At 38.8% G+C, this 15433-nt stretch overlaps 1 protein-coding gene across 3 annotated transcripts in view; it reads left to right on the top strand.

Moving 5' to 3' along the window:
* Positions 1-15433, top strand: part of Nedd1 (NEDD1 gamma-tubulin ring complex targeting factor) — a 51647-nt gene that overhangs the window by 19509 nt on the left and 16705 nt on the right. For all 3 annotated transcript variants that reach the window (XM_076919993.1, XM_076919992.1, XM_076919994.1), the window contains exons 4-6: positions 3635-3751; positions 6586-6726; positions 14955-15184. In XM_076919993.1, coding sequence (XP_076776108.1) covers positions 3635-3751; positions 6586-6726; positions 14955-15184 — 488 coding nt within the window. The remainder of the gene's footprint in view (positions 1-3634; positions 3752-6585; positions 6727-14954; positions 15185-15433) is intronic.

Raw genomic sequence — 15433 nt, 5'->3', positions numbered from 1 at the left:
CTGTTTCCCCTTTTGTGGATGCATGACTAGGTCACTAGGTTGACTTGACCTTGAGAACCCTTATTATTGTAAGAGTGCTCCTATTGACTGTAGTGCAGTGTCAGCAGCAGAGACTAGTTCTGCAGGTAGTCTTCTGCAGGTAGCCTTCTGCATGTTCAGCACTCAGGGATCTGCCTGCCCTCCTTACACACCTGCAGGAGATAGATAGATAGGCATTGTCAGGGAGTCCTGGGCCCACAGTACACAGTGACTCTCTCACTGGATATTTCTTTATCCTTTTGTTTTATAAGTTTATTCAGGATAATACTGGTTTCCTCATTTCTGTTCTTACATTCAAAAAGCTATTCTTGAAAGAGAATGATACCTAACGCGACAAGGTCACTCCTTTCTGCTGCTACTGCTTTTCCCTTTTCTAGAGACTGTCTGACAAAGGTGCAGTGGGAGGTTGAGACAGCGTGGGCTAAGGAAGGTTGAGGAAGAGACTGTCCTTGGTCAGTAGGTAGACCTTACTCTTCAAGATAGGAGTGACATCGATCTTGGGGCTTTGGGGTCCTTTCAGGAGTGGCCAGCAAGCTGCTGTTGATTGGTTCCTCCAACCTTCACAACTGGCTGGGCTTTTCTGCATTGGGATTTCAAAGTAGTGTTGAGCACCTCTGTCCACTTTTTTTAAAAGCCTATTTGATTATGTGTTTGTTTATTTAGACAGAGTCTCCTATGTAGTTCTGGCTGCTGTTTAGTATCTAGCACTTGGTATTTAGACCAGGCTGGCCTTGGAGTCAGAGATCCACCTGCCTCTGCTTCTTTAGACCAGGCTGGCCTTGGAGTCAGAGATCCACCTGCCTCTGCTTCTTTAGACCAGGCTGGCCTTGGAGTCAGAGAGATCCACCTACCTTTGCTTCTTTAGACCAGGCTGGCCTTGGAGTCATAGAGATCCACCTGCCTTTGCTTCTTTAGACCAGGCTGGCCTTGGAGTCATAGAGATCCACCTGCCTTTGCTTTTTTAGACCAGGCTGGCCTTGGAGTCAGAGAGATCCACCTGCCTTTGCTTCTTTAGACCAGGCTGGCCTTGGAGTCAGAGATCCGCCTGCCTTTGCTTCTTTAGTATTTGGAGTAAAGGCCTGATCTAACCAAGCCCAACTTTTCCTATTAAAGAAAAAATGTAGACTTTGGACTTTATACTTCCGATTCTGTTTCATACTTCAATACTTTAGCAGGTGCTGTATAGAGATTCTGATGATTTGGTGATATTCCCACTCATTTGTATAATTTTAGCCCTTCTTACATTGAGGCATTACATGATAAAGCAGGTGAAGAAATGTTCGTTAGAGTTATAAGTTTGAATGTGATGCAGCTATAAAAGCATTTTGCAAGCAGTTTTTAAATAAAGGGATTTATTAGGAATTTCTTGTAACATGTTAGGGCTCTAGTCGTGATTTTGCAGGGGGTTCCAGCTCTGTAACTCACATGCCACTTGAGCTATTGGGCCTTCATACTTGGGGAAAGAAATTCCCACCCTACTTATTTTAAAATTAGTTTTAGAATGAAATTTTAGGTTCCTGGCTTTGTTTTTAATTTTGTTTTTAATTTGAAGTGGACAGATTGGTAGTAATGATACTCTAATGGCTATTGTGGGTTACAAAATAACTTTGAAATTTGACCACCCTATTTTTAGATTTAAAAAAATTATGTTTTAATATTTTTATCTTGTGGACACAGATTCCTATAATACCATACAATTTCTATTAATGATTTAAGTTCATTAGATATATTAGAATACATTAAAATAAAAGGTCTTCTATCACCAAGGTAAGCTAATCTTAAGTATAGGTTTTATTCTGAACCCTTAATAATCATTATACCTATGACAGCTGGTATCCCAATATGTCAATCTTTGTTGGAAACCATCCTTAACTATTTCTTTTAAAAGTTATTTTAATGGTTATTAGGGAACTTTGATTTGCAGTGCAAGTAGATTCTAAAGTAAGTCTGACCGACCCCTTCAGACTTGTTCTTTCCTAGGATGGTGCTACAAGAGCATTAATACCTAAGTTAAAACACTGATGTGCTGTGTGTCCTGCACTTGTTATGTTTGATAGTTGATACTGTTGGTCCAGTGCTGAAAGAAATGTGATTGGTCCAGTGGGCATGTGGCAAGGGGACCATCAGTGAGCGATCTTTGGAGCAGAGCCTGGTCTGGGGATGCCTGATTCTCCGGGTAGGCACAGTACCCTGTGTTGTGTGTAGTACCCATCCCTCTCCTTCTCAGCTTATGTTTAAACATGTAGGGGACTTGCCGAAGTCTGCACAGAAGTCTCCTTTGAACTTCATGTCTCCTTCTTGGTTTTGTTTGTTTGTTTTTCATGGCATTCAATTGGAAGTAAGAACAATTCGTGTAGCTCCCCTCTGCTTCAGTAGGTTAAATAAAGCACTGAAGAGATGCCCAGGTTCCCTGTTACTGATGGCACTAGAGTACCACATACTTGGTAATCCTTGAATTTAGCCATTGTTCTGTAATGTTGGTTGAATATAGTTGTAATTGTTAAGAAACTGACTTTCTGATTTCAAGCAGACAATATACTGAGCAAAGATGCCCAGGTATTGGAAAGTTGTTTTGTAGAGAACTGAGATACTGCTTCAGAAAGTCGCACTAAGTGTGGCCAAGGGATGTTGTTTCCAAGTAGCATCTGTTGTCTGTTGACCAGGTAGAGCTGTCAGTACTGGTTCCGTGAATTTTGCGTCTGACAAGGAGAACAGCTATGTAGAAGCCGTGAGACAGTTAGAAAATTAAACATTGCTGTGTTAGGACCGCATGGTCGTTACTGGTGGAGAATCAGTGCATGAGAAAGATGACAATCGATGGAGTAGGGCAGGGCCCAGGCATATGGGTCTGACAGCAGGTTGATGGGTTTGGGCTTCTTCTAGGTATGCCTGGAAGCCATTGGAAACCTTTAGACCCAGCTCTGGCTTGCTTCTCCCCCCCCCCCCTTTTTCTTTCTTTTCTTTCTTTCTTTCTTTTTTTTTTTTTTTTTTAATATTATTTTTGTCCTCTATTTATGGAGGATGGACTTTTAGGAACCAGGAGTAGAAACAAGAAAACTAGCGAGGAGGTTGCTGCCATGGTTGGGCAAAGTTTGGGTGAGCGGTAGTAATATATTTAGAGGAGGGGAGGCATGTGGAATTTATTATAAGATTGGAGTTTGTAGGCCTTGTTGATAGGCTGCGACCAGGGTAACAGGGAACTGAAGGATATTCAACTTCCCCTTGATCATTTGTGCCCTGGCTGAACTGTATGAGGCCAGGTTGCTTTGTTCATATGTTTATAAGTGTGTTCCTATTTGATAGTGGGTTTCCCACAACCTCACACCTGCTCAGTAAGTGTCAGCCACTGAGCCACATCACTAGACCGTGAGGTCTGGATTGGGTGACTTTCTTGAGACTCACTGGGGTAAGGTTTGCTGTTTTCTTGACATCTGAAAGTGAATAAGCTGTTGGATCTTGTGAGGGAAATCTTTGGTTGCAAGTGTAAGCATCTTTATGGTTGTGACTCAGCAGATTTGCTGGCCTGCTTACAGTCATCTCTGGGCTCTGTTAGCTAATTCTGTTTGTTTGTTTGTTTGTTTGTTTGTTTAAATAGCAAAAGCAGACATGTGTGGATTTAAATTCTACATCAATGTATTTGGCAAGTGGAGGCCTAAATAACACTGTTAATATTTGGGATTTAAAGTCAAAACGACTTCATCGGTCTCTTAAGGTAAGTGAATATATTTTAAATATTTACAGAATGGGTAGCTCACACCCTGTTTGGGATGGTTACCAAACTTTGTCCTCATAATTGAAATGTTTTAGAATCAAAGTGGGGTCTGTTGGGGAAATATAGATACTATCTACCTGAAACTTTTCCTCATAAAAATTGTGACTCATATTGCCTTTTCCTTATTTTTCATGTATTTCTGTTGTTTTGAATGAAGAGTTCTTGGAGGTTTTTCTTTTTCTTAAGTGTAGTTTTGTAATCAGGGATTTATTTATTTATTTATTTATTTATGTATTTTAAAGATTTTGGGAAAATGTGTGTGGTTTTAGAATTCAGTTACTAGAGTTGAGAGTTCAGCTTCTTAGTTCTGCAGTGTGTTTGGCTGCTACTGTTGATGATATTTTTGTTTGCATATTTTTAAACTTGGTAATGAAATAGTTCTTAAAATAATTTACTATTTAAAATCAGTGTTCCCTTGCTCTTTGTAGTTTCAGAAAATAAACGTATTCATCTCAGGAAAGTGTGGTCAAGACTTCCTTAACTCTACTTTTAGCTTTTTAAAAGTATTTAGAAGGTGCTGCAAAGTTATTTCTAAGTTTGTCATTTACAAGTATTTAATAGACAATTTTAAAAAATTGTTCTTGCATACACAGAGGAGACCTACTTGAACTGTTAACCGTGTTACTCATTATCTGACATTGGTGGGCATTTTATTGCCAGTAATGTTTTATCTGTGTCTTCACCTCCTCTGTTGCCATCCCATCTCCAGACTGTTTGTAGTAAATACCAGACATTTGTTTTTTTCCTCTCATAGCTAAACTGAGACACGATCCTGTAGTAGCTTTGTGGTACCTTAGGAAGTTTATTTTTTTATGCTTAGCTAAACTTTGGAGCGTCTTTAAATCTGCTTAGGAAAAACCAGGAAACTGAAGAGTTGCTCCTAATGAAATAGTTGGCTTTTGTCTCGGTCCTTACTGTGCTAGCTTTCAGGTGCTTACTGTTCATTTCTGAAACTCTGCAAAGCAGCAGACATTATTCTCATGAGCAGGCAGAGAAACTGAGTTAGATGTAAAAGAACGTGCGTACTCTCCACTCTGCAGTGGTGGTCCGTGCAAATGCACACCATGCTCTGTTTAGTCTTTCAGTTGTGCACTTTATGAATTCACACTGCTTACAGGGATGGACCCATGTTGTGTAGGGAGTGTCTTACTGAGCTGAGAGAGTGGGTCTTGGACCAGATCGTCAGAGCTTTTGGCTTTCAGCTACTCCATTCCTGTGCGGCAACATTCTTCTCATTTCCTCTCTCCAGTTTTCTTAATGCAGACAACCTTTTGTTTTCACGGCGTTTGGAATTCTTAGAATGCTTTATTGTCTATTTTAGATGTATTTTTCCATCTATGAAACTTTTTCTTTTGTCTTGAGTTCCTTATCTATGCTCTTATCCCTAGTGATGTAATCAATACAATTTTTGGCATTGGTTAGTGCATAGTAAATGTTTCCTGGCTATGTATTTTCCACAACTGAAATTAGGAAGACGGTGCTCCTTTACAAAGTCACAGACATTCTGTTGAATGACACACACACTCTTAATTTCCTAGGACAGCAGTGCACACAGTGGTGCTTATTCTTTGCATCAGTTTCCCACTCAGGCGATTGTGATAGAAGTGGGGAATCACCTGATTAAGTTATACTATAGCGTGATGTCCATTGGTTGATTTGTGTTAAGTTTAGGATATTTATCTTCGTAAATGACAGAATACTACACTGTTAAAAAAACAAAACATAACTCACATCAGGGTTACATATTCCTGTTAAACATCTCTAATTTGATGCTTGGAAATAAACCTTGTGAACTCAGTTTATTCAAAGTCTTGGACTTTTCATCCCCTCAGAGTAGCTTCTGTTCATGTTTGGGAGGTAGTATGTTTTGGGAGGGCCAAGGGCTTTGGAGTTGGTCTTGGCGCTGGATGCTAGTCTGTCACTTAGCACATATGGGGGATGCACCAATCTCTTAAGCTTTCTTTTCATGTCTCAGGTACCTCATCTGTAGATGGGGAAATGTCATTGCCTCCTAGGATGTTTAATGATGGACTAGTTAGCCCGGGAAACCCCAGTGGAGACGGCATTCAGCCAGTGGGACAGCGGCTGGCCCGTGTTTCCAGCTTGGTTGTTGCTTTTGCTCCCACTTTGCTATGTCTGGCTTCTTCCTTTTCTATCTCTATGATCTTTTGTTTATCTGATTGTTTGTCTTTTGAGATAAGACCTCACTGTATAGCTCAGGCTAACCTAGAATTCGATGTGGTACAGGGTGGTCTTGAACTCGTGGTCCTCCTCAGTGTAGGGATTACAAGTGTGTACTACCACTCCCCACTCTCATCCTTTCTTTAAGGTCAGATTCAGTTGTATGCTTCTCAGTCAGTCAGTTGATAGTGATGCCTGTTTCCTCCTTGTGTGCCCGTGATGCCACTGTTCACTTACCATTTGCTGTCATTTTGGAGCTAATTTTAGTGTCTTCTACTTGAACAGTAATACTCAAGAGCAAATGTTTAACTTGAAATAAATATTGTCAGCATCAATGGGAGACAGGCAGTTCTGGCAGGTGAGCATTAAGTAAGTTACCTTCTGGACTGTTTATTGTTTCAGGGTCTGTGGACACTTAATATGGTCCTGAAATACTGTCTCTTGAGACTTCACGTTGATTATGTGTTGTCCTAATCAACTCAGTGGTGTTGTGTTGGAAGGAAACTGTTAGCACAGGTATCAATTGATAGCCATATTCTTTTCATCAAAATATGGGGTTTTATGGCTGCTGTTCTTCACTGTGTTTCTTTCAGGATCATAAACGTGAAGTGACTTGTGTGGCATACAATTGGAATGATTGTTACATTGCTTCTGGGTCGCTCAGTGGTGAGATTATCTTACACAGTGTAACCACTAATACATCCAGTTCACCGTTTGGCCATGGGAGTAAGCAGGTATGCTGTTTTGTTTCTTTGTTTGTTTGCTTTTTGTGTTTTAAAAATAAAGTTAATAATTTATATTTTAAATTATTTTACATAAGAAAGTAAGTTTAAATTTTTGAACATTAAAAATTTTATTTACCTTTCTGGAAAACTAGCTAATTTGTAATGGCAGTTTTTGAGAAAGATAAAGTAAGCTAACACATACTAGAGTGCTTGTATTAATTCACTTATATAGTTAAATATTTGATCTTTCTATATCTTATTTCTAACAAAATGCAAATATTTGCAAGTAGCACAGTCCTAAAACTAGGATTTTCATCTTTCCACGGCATTTCTGTTATAGAAGGATTGCAACCTTCAAACTGTGTTGGCCTTAAGACTGATACGTACATGCATTCATACTGAACGCCTGGTGTGTGACCAGGGAATTATGGTGTTTAGGTAGAGGCAAGTAAATTTTGAAAAAAAAGAAACAGTTAAAAAAAACCAAACAAACTAGTTTGTGCACTCCCTTCAGCCCCTGCTAGCGTACCAGTTATAATTTACCCTCAGGAATTATTGTTCCGACAAGGGCCCACATCCAGAGGCAGAGCTACAGGTTGTCAGTGTTTTCTTCAGGAAGGAGACCCCTTGTAGGTTTTTCAGTACTTAAGTTTGCAGCCTTAAACTTACGCAGGCAACAGTAACTGAATTCCATAGGGTGTGTGTGTGTGTATGTGCATGCATGTGTGAACACATGCATGTATGTGCGAACACATGCATGTATGTGATAATAAGAAGGTAAAGAAAAGAAATTGAAGTGCACTTTTCCCTCTGCCTGGAACAAATGGTTATTTTTTATATGCTATATTATTTCATATTCTTTGATAAGCTATACCATTAAGGCAAGGAAATAGAAGTTGGCCTCTTTACTTAGAAAGATTAGTTCTAGATCTCTTAGGAAAGTCAGTGTAATGACTCTGCACACTCAGGTTTTACTGTACATAATGAAACACTTGAAGGCATTTTTACATTAGTTCTTTCCCTACAATTTAATTGCCGTTTACCTATCATTACCAGAATTGCCACTTGACTGGTCATTAAAAAACTGTATTATAAGCTTACTTAAAATTCATTTAAAATTTCAACTATATTAAATATTCATTTAAAAATGCAAGGGTTCATAACATCTCAAGTGTGTCAGACAGTGACATTTTAAAATTCAGATATATTGTGTTCAGCTCAATTTTGCAATGGTTGATTTTACTGTACCTGGGGTCTGGGTCATTGAGAAAAAAGTAATAGGACATATTCATGATTAAATTGAAAATGTTACTTTTGTTTCTATACACAATCAAGGATTGGAGGTTGTAAGAATCACCAAATTGGCTTCCTAGACAAAGTGACAAAAGCTTTGTCATTTTACTGAATCTACATCCAACTGGGATTCATGTCAGAAATGAGGTTGCCTAGGTATACTGAGTCTTACTTTGTAATGTCTGAGCTGAATTAAAACTATTAGTTTTTGTCTTTCTCCAAGAGAAAAAGAGCTGCACCACTTGTGCGGAGCTGCTGGCTGCTGGCTTCCTGAGCTGTAACTGCATGTCAGCACTGGGCAAGTCCAGCAGCTTGGGCTCACTGAGAGTTGCCTTTTTCCAAGCAGTTAAAAATGTGGATCTGTATTACTGATGTCTTAGGTTAAGAAGGGAATTTTAGGTAAAGCAGGTGAGATGTTAAAACATATCACAGTATGTTTATACACATTGTATATTTGTGAATATATTTTGTTTTGTATATAAACTTTGTAAGTATTCGTAAGCCTGCTTGAATATAGAGATCTGGTAATGTACATAATTATTAATTACCTTTTGAAACAATGATTTTGTAAACAATTGAGTTTAGGGCTGGGCTATAGCTCGGCTCTAGAAACTCTTAAGAAGTCCGGGGTTCTATTTCTGACATGACAGAAATTTTTAAACTGTAATTTGCTTTATGTCCTACATGGATTTATACTCAAAAAGTATGACTACAGAGTTTTATTTTTAGATTAGTGATCTTTACGTTTATAGGGGCATTAGCATAATTTATACTGGGGAAAATATTTGGTACAATAACATTTCCTTAATAATCTCAGTGTTATTTCTTTAACATTTGTTATGTTTTTGTTTAGCCCTTATATTATGTTCTCAAGTAGTTTTATTAATGTGAGCATAAAATAAATTGATACTTTATGCCTATTTTCAAAGATATTTTTGTATGTTTTTCTCTTTCTAATATTAATGGAAATTATTTGAAAAATATTATCTTGTGTTTCCATATGCAGCATTGTCTTTCTTCTGCAATCATTTTCTTTGTCTAAACTTGTTTTCTGCCTTTCTTTTGTCACTGTGCTGTGTCCCAGGCATGCTATCACCAATCCTCTTCATTTTTAGTGATTGCATATATTTTATTACTTAATGTCACTGTTTACCTAAAGATTCTTCTGTTCTTGTTTCCAAAGTTTTATAATCACAGCAAGTACTATAATAGTGTTATGAAAATCACTTCTGATTTTGACTTTTTCAATAAAATTTAGGAATGGGTTCACTGTTGAGCTAATATTTTTAGTCATAGAGGGCACCAGAGCAGTCATTAGTCCTGAGGTGTCTGTTTCTTTTACTTATTCTACTGTATCAATAGGCAGCAGATGTTCTGGGCTCTGTAATCTAAACAAAGATTAGTGAGTAGGAGATCTAATAAATCATATTTTTCCTGACCCTATCTTAATCAGTTAGGTGCATCTTTTTTTAGAATGTAAGATGCCTGGCAAAGGGAAGGAAAACAAAAGAAGTTAAGTTTGTAAAGGGCAGATTAACCCAGCAGACAGCTTCACTGTGTGTTCCCTGAAGGTTAGTAATTGAATCTGCCAGAAAGAACTGACAATAGATTAACAAGAGGAAAGGTGTGCCGGCTCATTGCATGCAAGTGCATAGGATGTTGCAAGGGTAAGGGGTGAATATCCAAGCTGTGGGAGCCCACAGTCCCCTGCAGCATATTAATGGACAGCGACAAGTCACCATGCAACAGCCTGCTCATGCATGGACATGATCAGGAACCTGTAACTGCTTCCATGCTGTCCCCCCACTTCCTTCCAACTCCAAGGAAAAGCAGCCATTGGGTCAGTGACTCTTCTTTAAGCCATCCACTCCACTGTTAGATTAGTAACTCAGAGCTGCTGTGTGTGTGCTTGAGTCTCTAGGCTCTGTCCATTCTAAGGCTGATGAACCTGTAGCTGAGCCACAAGCCCATAAGCTGAAGAGGCCGCCTAGAAAGCAAGTTAGTGCTTTGCAGTGCTGCCGGGGTTTAGCTGTTTCGAATCCCCAGGGAGCACCAGAGAGGAAGAAAGAAAACACTGAAAAAATGTGTTACATAAAAATGGCAAGTAGAAAATACATTTTAAAAAGAAAAGTCTTTGAAACTTATATGTTCAGCAAATGCCAGGTATAGCAAACTATGATATTCTTCAATCTTTGATTTAAAAACCTCAAAGATATGAAAAATAGTAAGATACAAAACCAAATGAATGTTTTATAGACTCTGGAAAAAAAATCAGGAAAGGATTAACATTTAAAGCAACAGTTCTCAATCTGTGGGTTGCAGCCCCACATATCAGATACTTATGATTTTAATAGTAGCAAAATTAAAGTTATAAAGTAATGACAAAATTTTATGGTTGGGCATCACCATAACATGAGGAGCCGTATTAAAGGGTCGCAACATTAGGAAGGTTGGAAACCACTTTTTAAAAGCATTCCTTTCTTTAGTTTTGTAATTTTTCACCATGGAATACCTTAGGATGCCAGTTTTTTTTTTTAAATAACAGAATTGATAATGGAAGAGCTTGTCTAGAAGTCTCAAGACTGTTTCTGTAGACCAGTTCTCTAACAGAAAAAGAATCAACACAGAAGGAAATGGAGAAAGTATGTACAGTCTATAAGAACAGTTACAAATTAGCACTTAAAAAATCTGTAATATCTTAATAGAAAATAGGCAAGATAGATTAATAAATGATTTGTAAGAACAAAAATAGATAAATGCTTACTTAGTGTTCTCAACTCAGTATCTCTGAAGGGCACTGGACAACAGAAATATAAATTATCTCAAGTCAACAACTTTAGGAAATGATAGATTTGTTGGAACCTGAAAGAGATAAATTGATATCTAGCTTCGAAATGAAATAGAAGATATTTTACTGACATAACTGTCACAGTAGAATGTAATCTCAGGTACTGGTTCTATTCCACTCAACACACAGATGCATGTACAGAAAGGTACTTAAGAGGTACCTCCAAAGATGGTACTCAGTTTTTCTATAGTTGCTAAGATTACAGATGAATTTACTTTCTTTGTTACTTCAATTTTTTCCCAAATATCCGTAGTGGATATAAGAATTTCCTAGCCCATGGACTTCTTACTTATTTTTGTAAGTTTTATAAATGAAGTTTGTACAGTTATGGCCATTCTTTGATGTGATGTCTTCAGCTACCTTTGCAGTCAGATAATGTGTTAACTTTCAGTTTACTTAGGAATAAGTTTACCAGACCCCTGCTTATGAATAGTGTTTCATATTTATAAACAACCTGTTAACAAAAACAAATACATCCTTACAGAGTGATAATGTGTTATTAAAAAAACCCATCGGTACTGAAAGTGCTAAACAAGATGATTGCTTAATAAGTTTGGTGCTGCTGATACCAAAGCGCATCAATATTTATTTTACATAGTGTGACAGGTTAGTACTGTACTTATTATTGTATCATGGCTAATGTCTTGATATTCTAAGGAGATGATGGTTTATTATCAGAAGATTAACGGGTGAATGTTTAAATAAATGTATTTATGGTTCTTAAACTATGTTATATATGGAAAACATGAATCATTTAATTGAAGATCCATACATAAATCTAGATGGCTGTTTTGAACCTCTGATTTTTTTATAAAGAAGCTAGAATTGCACACTGGAAATCGGACAGCATCTCCAACAGATGGTGCCGGTGAAGCTAGATAGCTGCATGGAGAAGACTCCAAAGGCCAGACACACTGAATCTGATAGAAAAGAAATGGAGAGTAGCTTGAACTGATTGGTACAGGAAAAGACTTTCTAAATAGACCACCATTGGCACAGGCACTATGATAGACAATTAATAAATAGAACCTTATGAAACTGAAGAGTTTCAGTAATACAAAGAACACCATTATTTGGACAAAGTGGCGGCCTACAGAATGGGAAAAGATTTTTACTAACTATATATTCAATAGAGGGATAATGTCCAAAATAGATGAGGGACTCAAAAAACTGTGTGTCAAGAAAGCAAATAGCCCAATTAAAAAATGAAGAAAATGATTTATAAACATAATTCTCAAAAAAAAGGGGAGGGGGGAATCTCAAATGGCTGAAAAACACTTAAAGAAATGTTCCAAATCCTTAGTTGTCAGGGAAATGTAAATTATCTTGGCCAGTCAGAATGGCCAAGATCAACAAAACAAACCACAGCTCATGCTGATGAGGATGTGGAATAAAGAAAACACTCCTTCATTGCTGGTGGGAGTGCAAACTTACACAACCACTATGGAAATCAGTGTGTCTGTGTGGCGGTTCCTTGGGAAGATGGGTGTCGATTTTCCTCAAGATCCAGCTATGCCAGTCTTGGACATGTATCCAAAGAACGTTGCATCCTACTACAGAGACACTTCCTCAGTTAATAGTTGTCTATTCATACGAGTCAGAAGTTGAAAGCAACCTAGATGTCTTGTCAGCAGATGCAAGGATAAAGAAAATGTGCTTCATTTAATGATGGAATTTGACTCCATCATTATTAAAGAAAATGAAGTCATGAAATAGGCAGGTAAGTGAGTAGAACTAAAAAGAAAAATCAACTTGAGTGAGGTGGTCCAGACCCAGAAGGGAAACTACTGTATGTAGTCACTTATAGGTGGATGTTAGTTGTTAAATCAAAGATAAGCAAACTAGTCTTTTAGAATTACAGAGGTGATTCACAATCATAAAATTGTTTTTGTTGCTACTTCATAACTGTAATTTTGCTACTGTTATGTATTGTAATGTGAATATCTGATATCTGGATGGTCTTAGGATGACTCTCAAAGGGCTTGTGACCTACAGATTAAGGACCACTGGTATAGAGTAAGTGGCTGGGAAACAGTTCATTTCTCTAGGACGAGGTAATAGGTAATAGAGTAGTTAGGGATAGATGGGTGGTTAGGGGTGGGGTAGAGACTAGAACAGGAAGATAAATGGGGAGGGGAAGACAAGAGGGGGACGAAGAAGGGAAGGTGGGGAGGAGAGGGAGAGTAAAATTGAGGGTAATTTGAGGGGTTGCATGGAAACCTAATACAGTAGAAGCTTTCTAAATTGTGTATGGGTGTATGCGCACGAGCATTCGCATGTTAGTGTTCTAAGTGAAATTGCCAAATAACGGGGAGACAGCCATATGTGGATGTCTTTCATCACCAACTGAGCTCCAGTAACAGTACACTAGTGCAGAGGAGGCATAAAGCCTGTGGGAGTAACTGACCAGTATCTGGTGGGACGTGAGGCCCACTCCAGGAGAAGGAATCATACCTCACACTGCTTGGATGATGAAGAAGCTGAGACTAGATAGCCAAGGGACCTAGGGAAAAACAAATCCTACTGTTCTACAAAAGGAGCGTAGCAATAAAATGACTGACTCCTAATGACCTTCTGCTGTGCTCACAGGTCAGGCTCTTAGTCAGCCATGATGAGAGAAGCTTCCTCCTGTAGCGGATGGGAATAAACAGGGCCCACAGCCAGGCAATATGTAGCAAGAGTGAGGGACCTTGGACCACTCCACCCTAATTGGGAGGTCTCCATCAAATCCCTCCCCCTCAGGGCTCAGAGAACCCTGTGGAAAGGAGGCGGAGAGAGTTTAAGAGCCAGTGGGAGTAGGGACAAGAAAACAAAGCCTTCTACGCACAGAACCAGTGCACATATGTACTCAGACAGAGGCAGCTTGCATGAGGCCTGCATGAGTCTGAACCAGTGAGGACTCAGCTTAAAGAAATGGACACCCCTTCTCTAGCCTAGAAGCTATCTCCAGTTGATAACCTCTTGTGAATGAAAAATTAGTTTTCTCCAAGAGACTCTCAGCAGAGAAACAAACTACCCTTAAGCATATGCTATATGCCCAACAGTAGATGGTCAGCTGAACGCAAACTGGATGGCATCTTTTGAGGTTCCTATCTCATAATGCATGTCGAGGCTTTTAAGTTTTTTTAAATTTTTACTTTTACTTTTGGTTTACTTTTTTTTACTAGGGTGAGGTTTTGCATATATATTATGACTTCCAGGTTTTTATGGCGTTTTGTGGGGTTCTTGAATGTGCAGTCAAGTGTTTCTCTGTGTCTATATTTATTTCTTGGACCGCTTTTCTTCTGTGTGTTTGTTTTGTCGTGTTCTGATATTTTTAAATGTTATTTTATTATTAGCATAGTTAATTATGATGGCAATAGAAATCTGGACACGGTATTTTAGGGAAAGTAGGTATAATTCAATCTATTTTAATCAAAGTCCTATTTATTCAGCCTGAATTTTCTGGTCCAGATAAACTAGAAAGCAAGCCTGTCTTCTGGTGGGGATTAGTGTTTAGAACAAGTCCTTCACTGCCCTCAGGCTGATATGTTTATATCAGGCTGGAGGTTTAGCCCATTCCATTGTAGAGATGCCCATCCGTCCTGTACCTACGCCTTACTGTGCTGCTTAGTGTTTTGTGATGTCAACTCCACAGGCCCCACACAGACCAATTCATCCCAGAGCATAAGGGCCATAGAAGAAGTGAGTGCAAAATAACTTTGCCGTCTCCCAGGGTCCTCTTGTGACCTGACTGTGCTTGGGCCTGTATTTATGGTGACTGTTGTAACCCCTGTATTTATGGTGACTGTTGTAACCCCTGGTTAATGTAGTAAATGTGGATGTGTTATATTAAAAGGTTTCCTCTGAAATGGAGGACATTGAAGAAGCTGTGTTATCCAAGATAATAAAATTGTGACAGATATTCAACTAATAGAATATTGAAATGTTGCAGGGTCATCTTATAGCACACTAAATAACACGGTGGAGGTTGTGATCAAACATGCCTGTCTTTAAATCAGAGACTGCCGAACCCGACATAGAGTTGGTGGGATTGAGTCAGTTTATGAATGTTTGTGAATGTTTGCAGTCACGTCAGTGTGTCTTTATCTCGCAGCCTGTCCGGCACGTCAAGTACTCCTTGTTTAGGAAGTCTCTCTTGGGCAGCGTCTCGGATAATGGAGTAGTGACTCTCTGGGATGTGAACAGTCAGAGTTCATACCACAGCTTTGACAGCACACACAAAGCTCCGGCTTCAGGCATCTGCTTCTCTCCTGTCAATGAACTGCTGTTTGTAACCATAGGCCTGGATAAAAGAATCATCCTCTATGACACCTCAAGTAAGAAGTAAGTGTGATGTTAGCGCGAGCACTTGTTTTGAGACAGGACCGTACATAGCAAAGGCAGGCCTCAGACTCATCATTAGCTAAAGATGTCCTTGAACTGCTGATGCTCTTGTCTTGCTGAATGATGGAATTGCAGGTGCGTGTGGCCACACCTACATTATGTGCTGCTTAGGGGTTTATGTGTGCTAGCACTCTACGCTCTGAACTCCATCCCCAGGCTGAGTGTGTCCATGCTTTAATTTAGTGACAG

Source organism: Arvicanthis niloticus, chromosome 22 (assembly GCF_011762505.2).
Source record: "Arvicanthis niloticus isolate mArvNil1 chromosome 22, mArvNil1.pat.X, whole genome shotgun sequence".
NCBI lineage: Eukaryota > Metazoa > Chordata > Mammalia > Rodentia > Muridae > Arvicanthis > Arvicanthis niloticus.
Note: the sequence above shows the minus strand (reverse complement) of the source record. Positions and strands in the feature narration are given on the sequence as shown.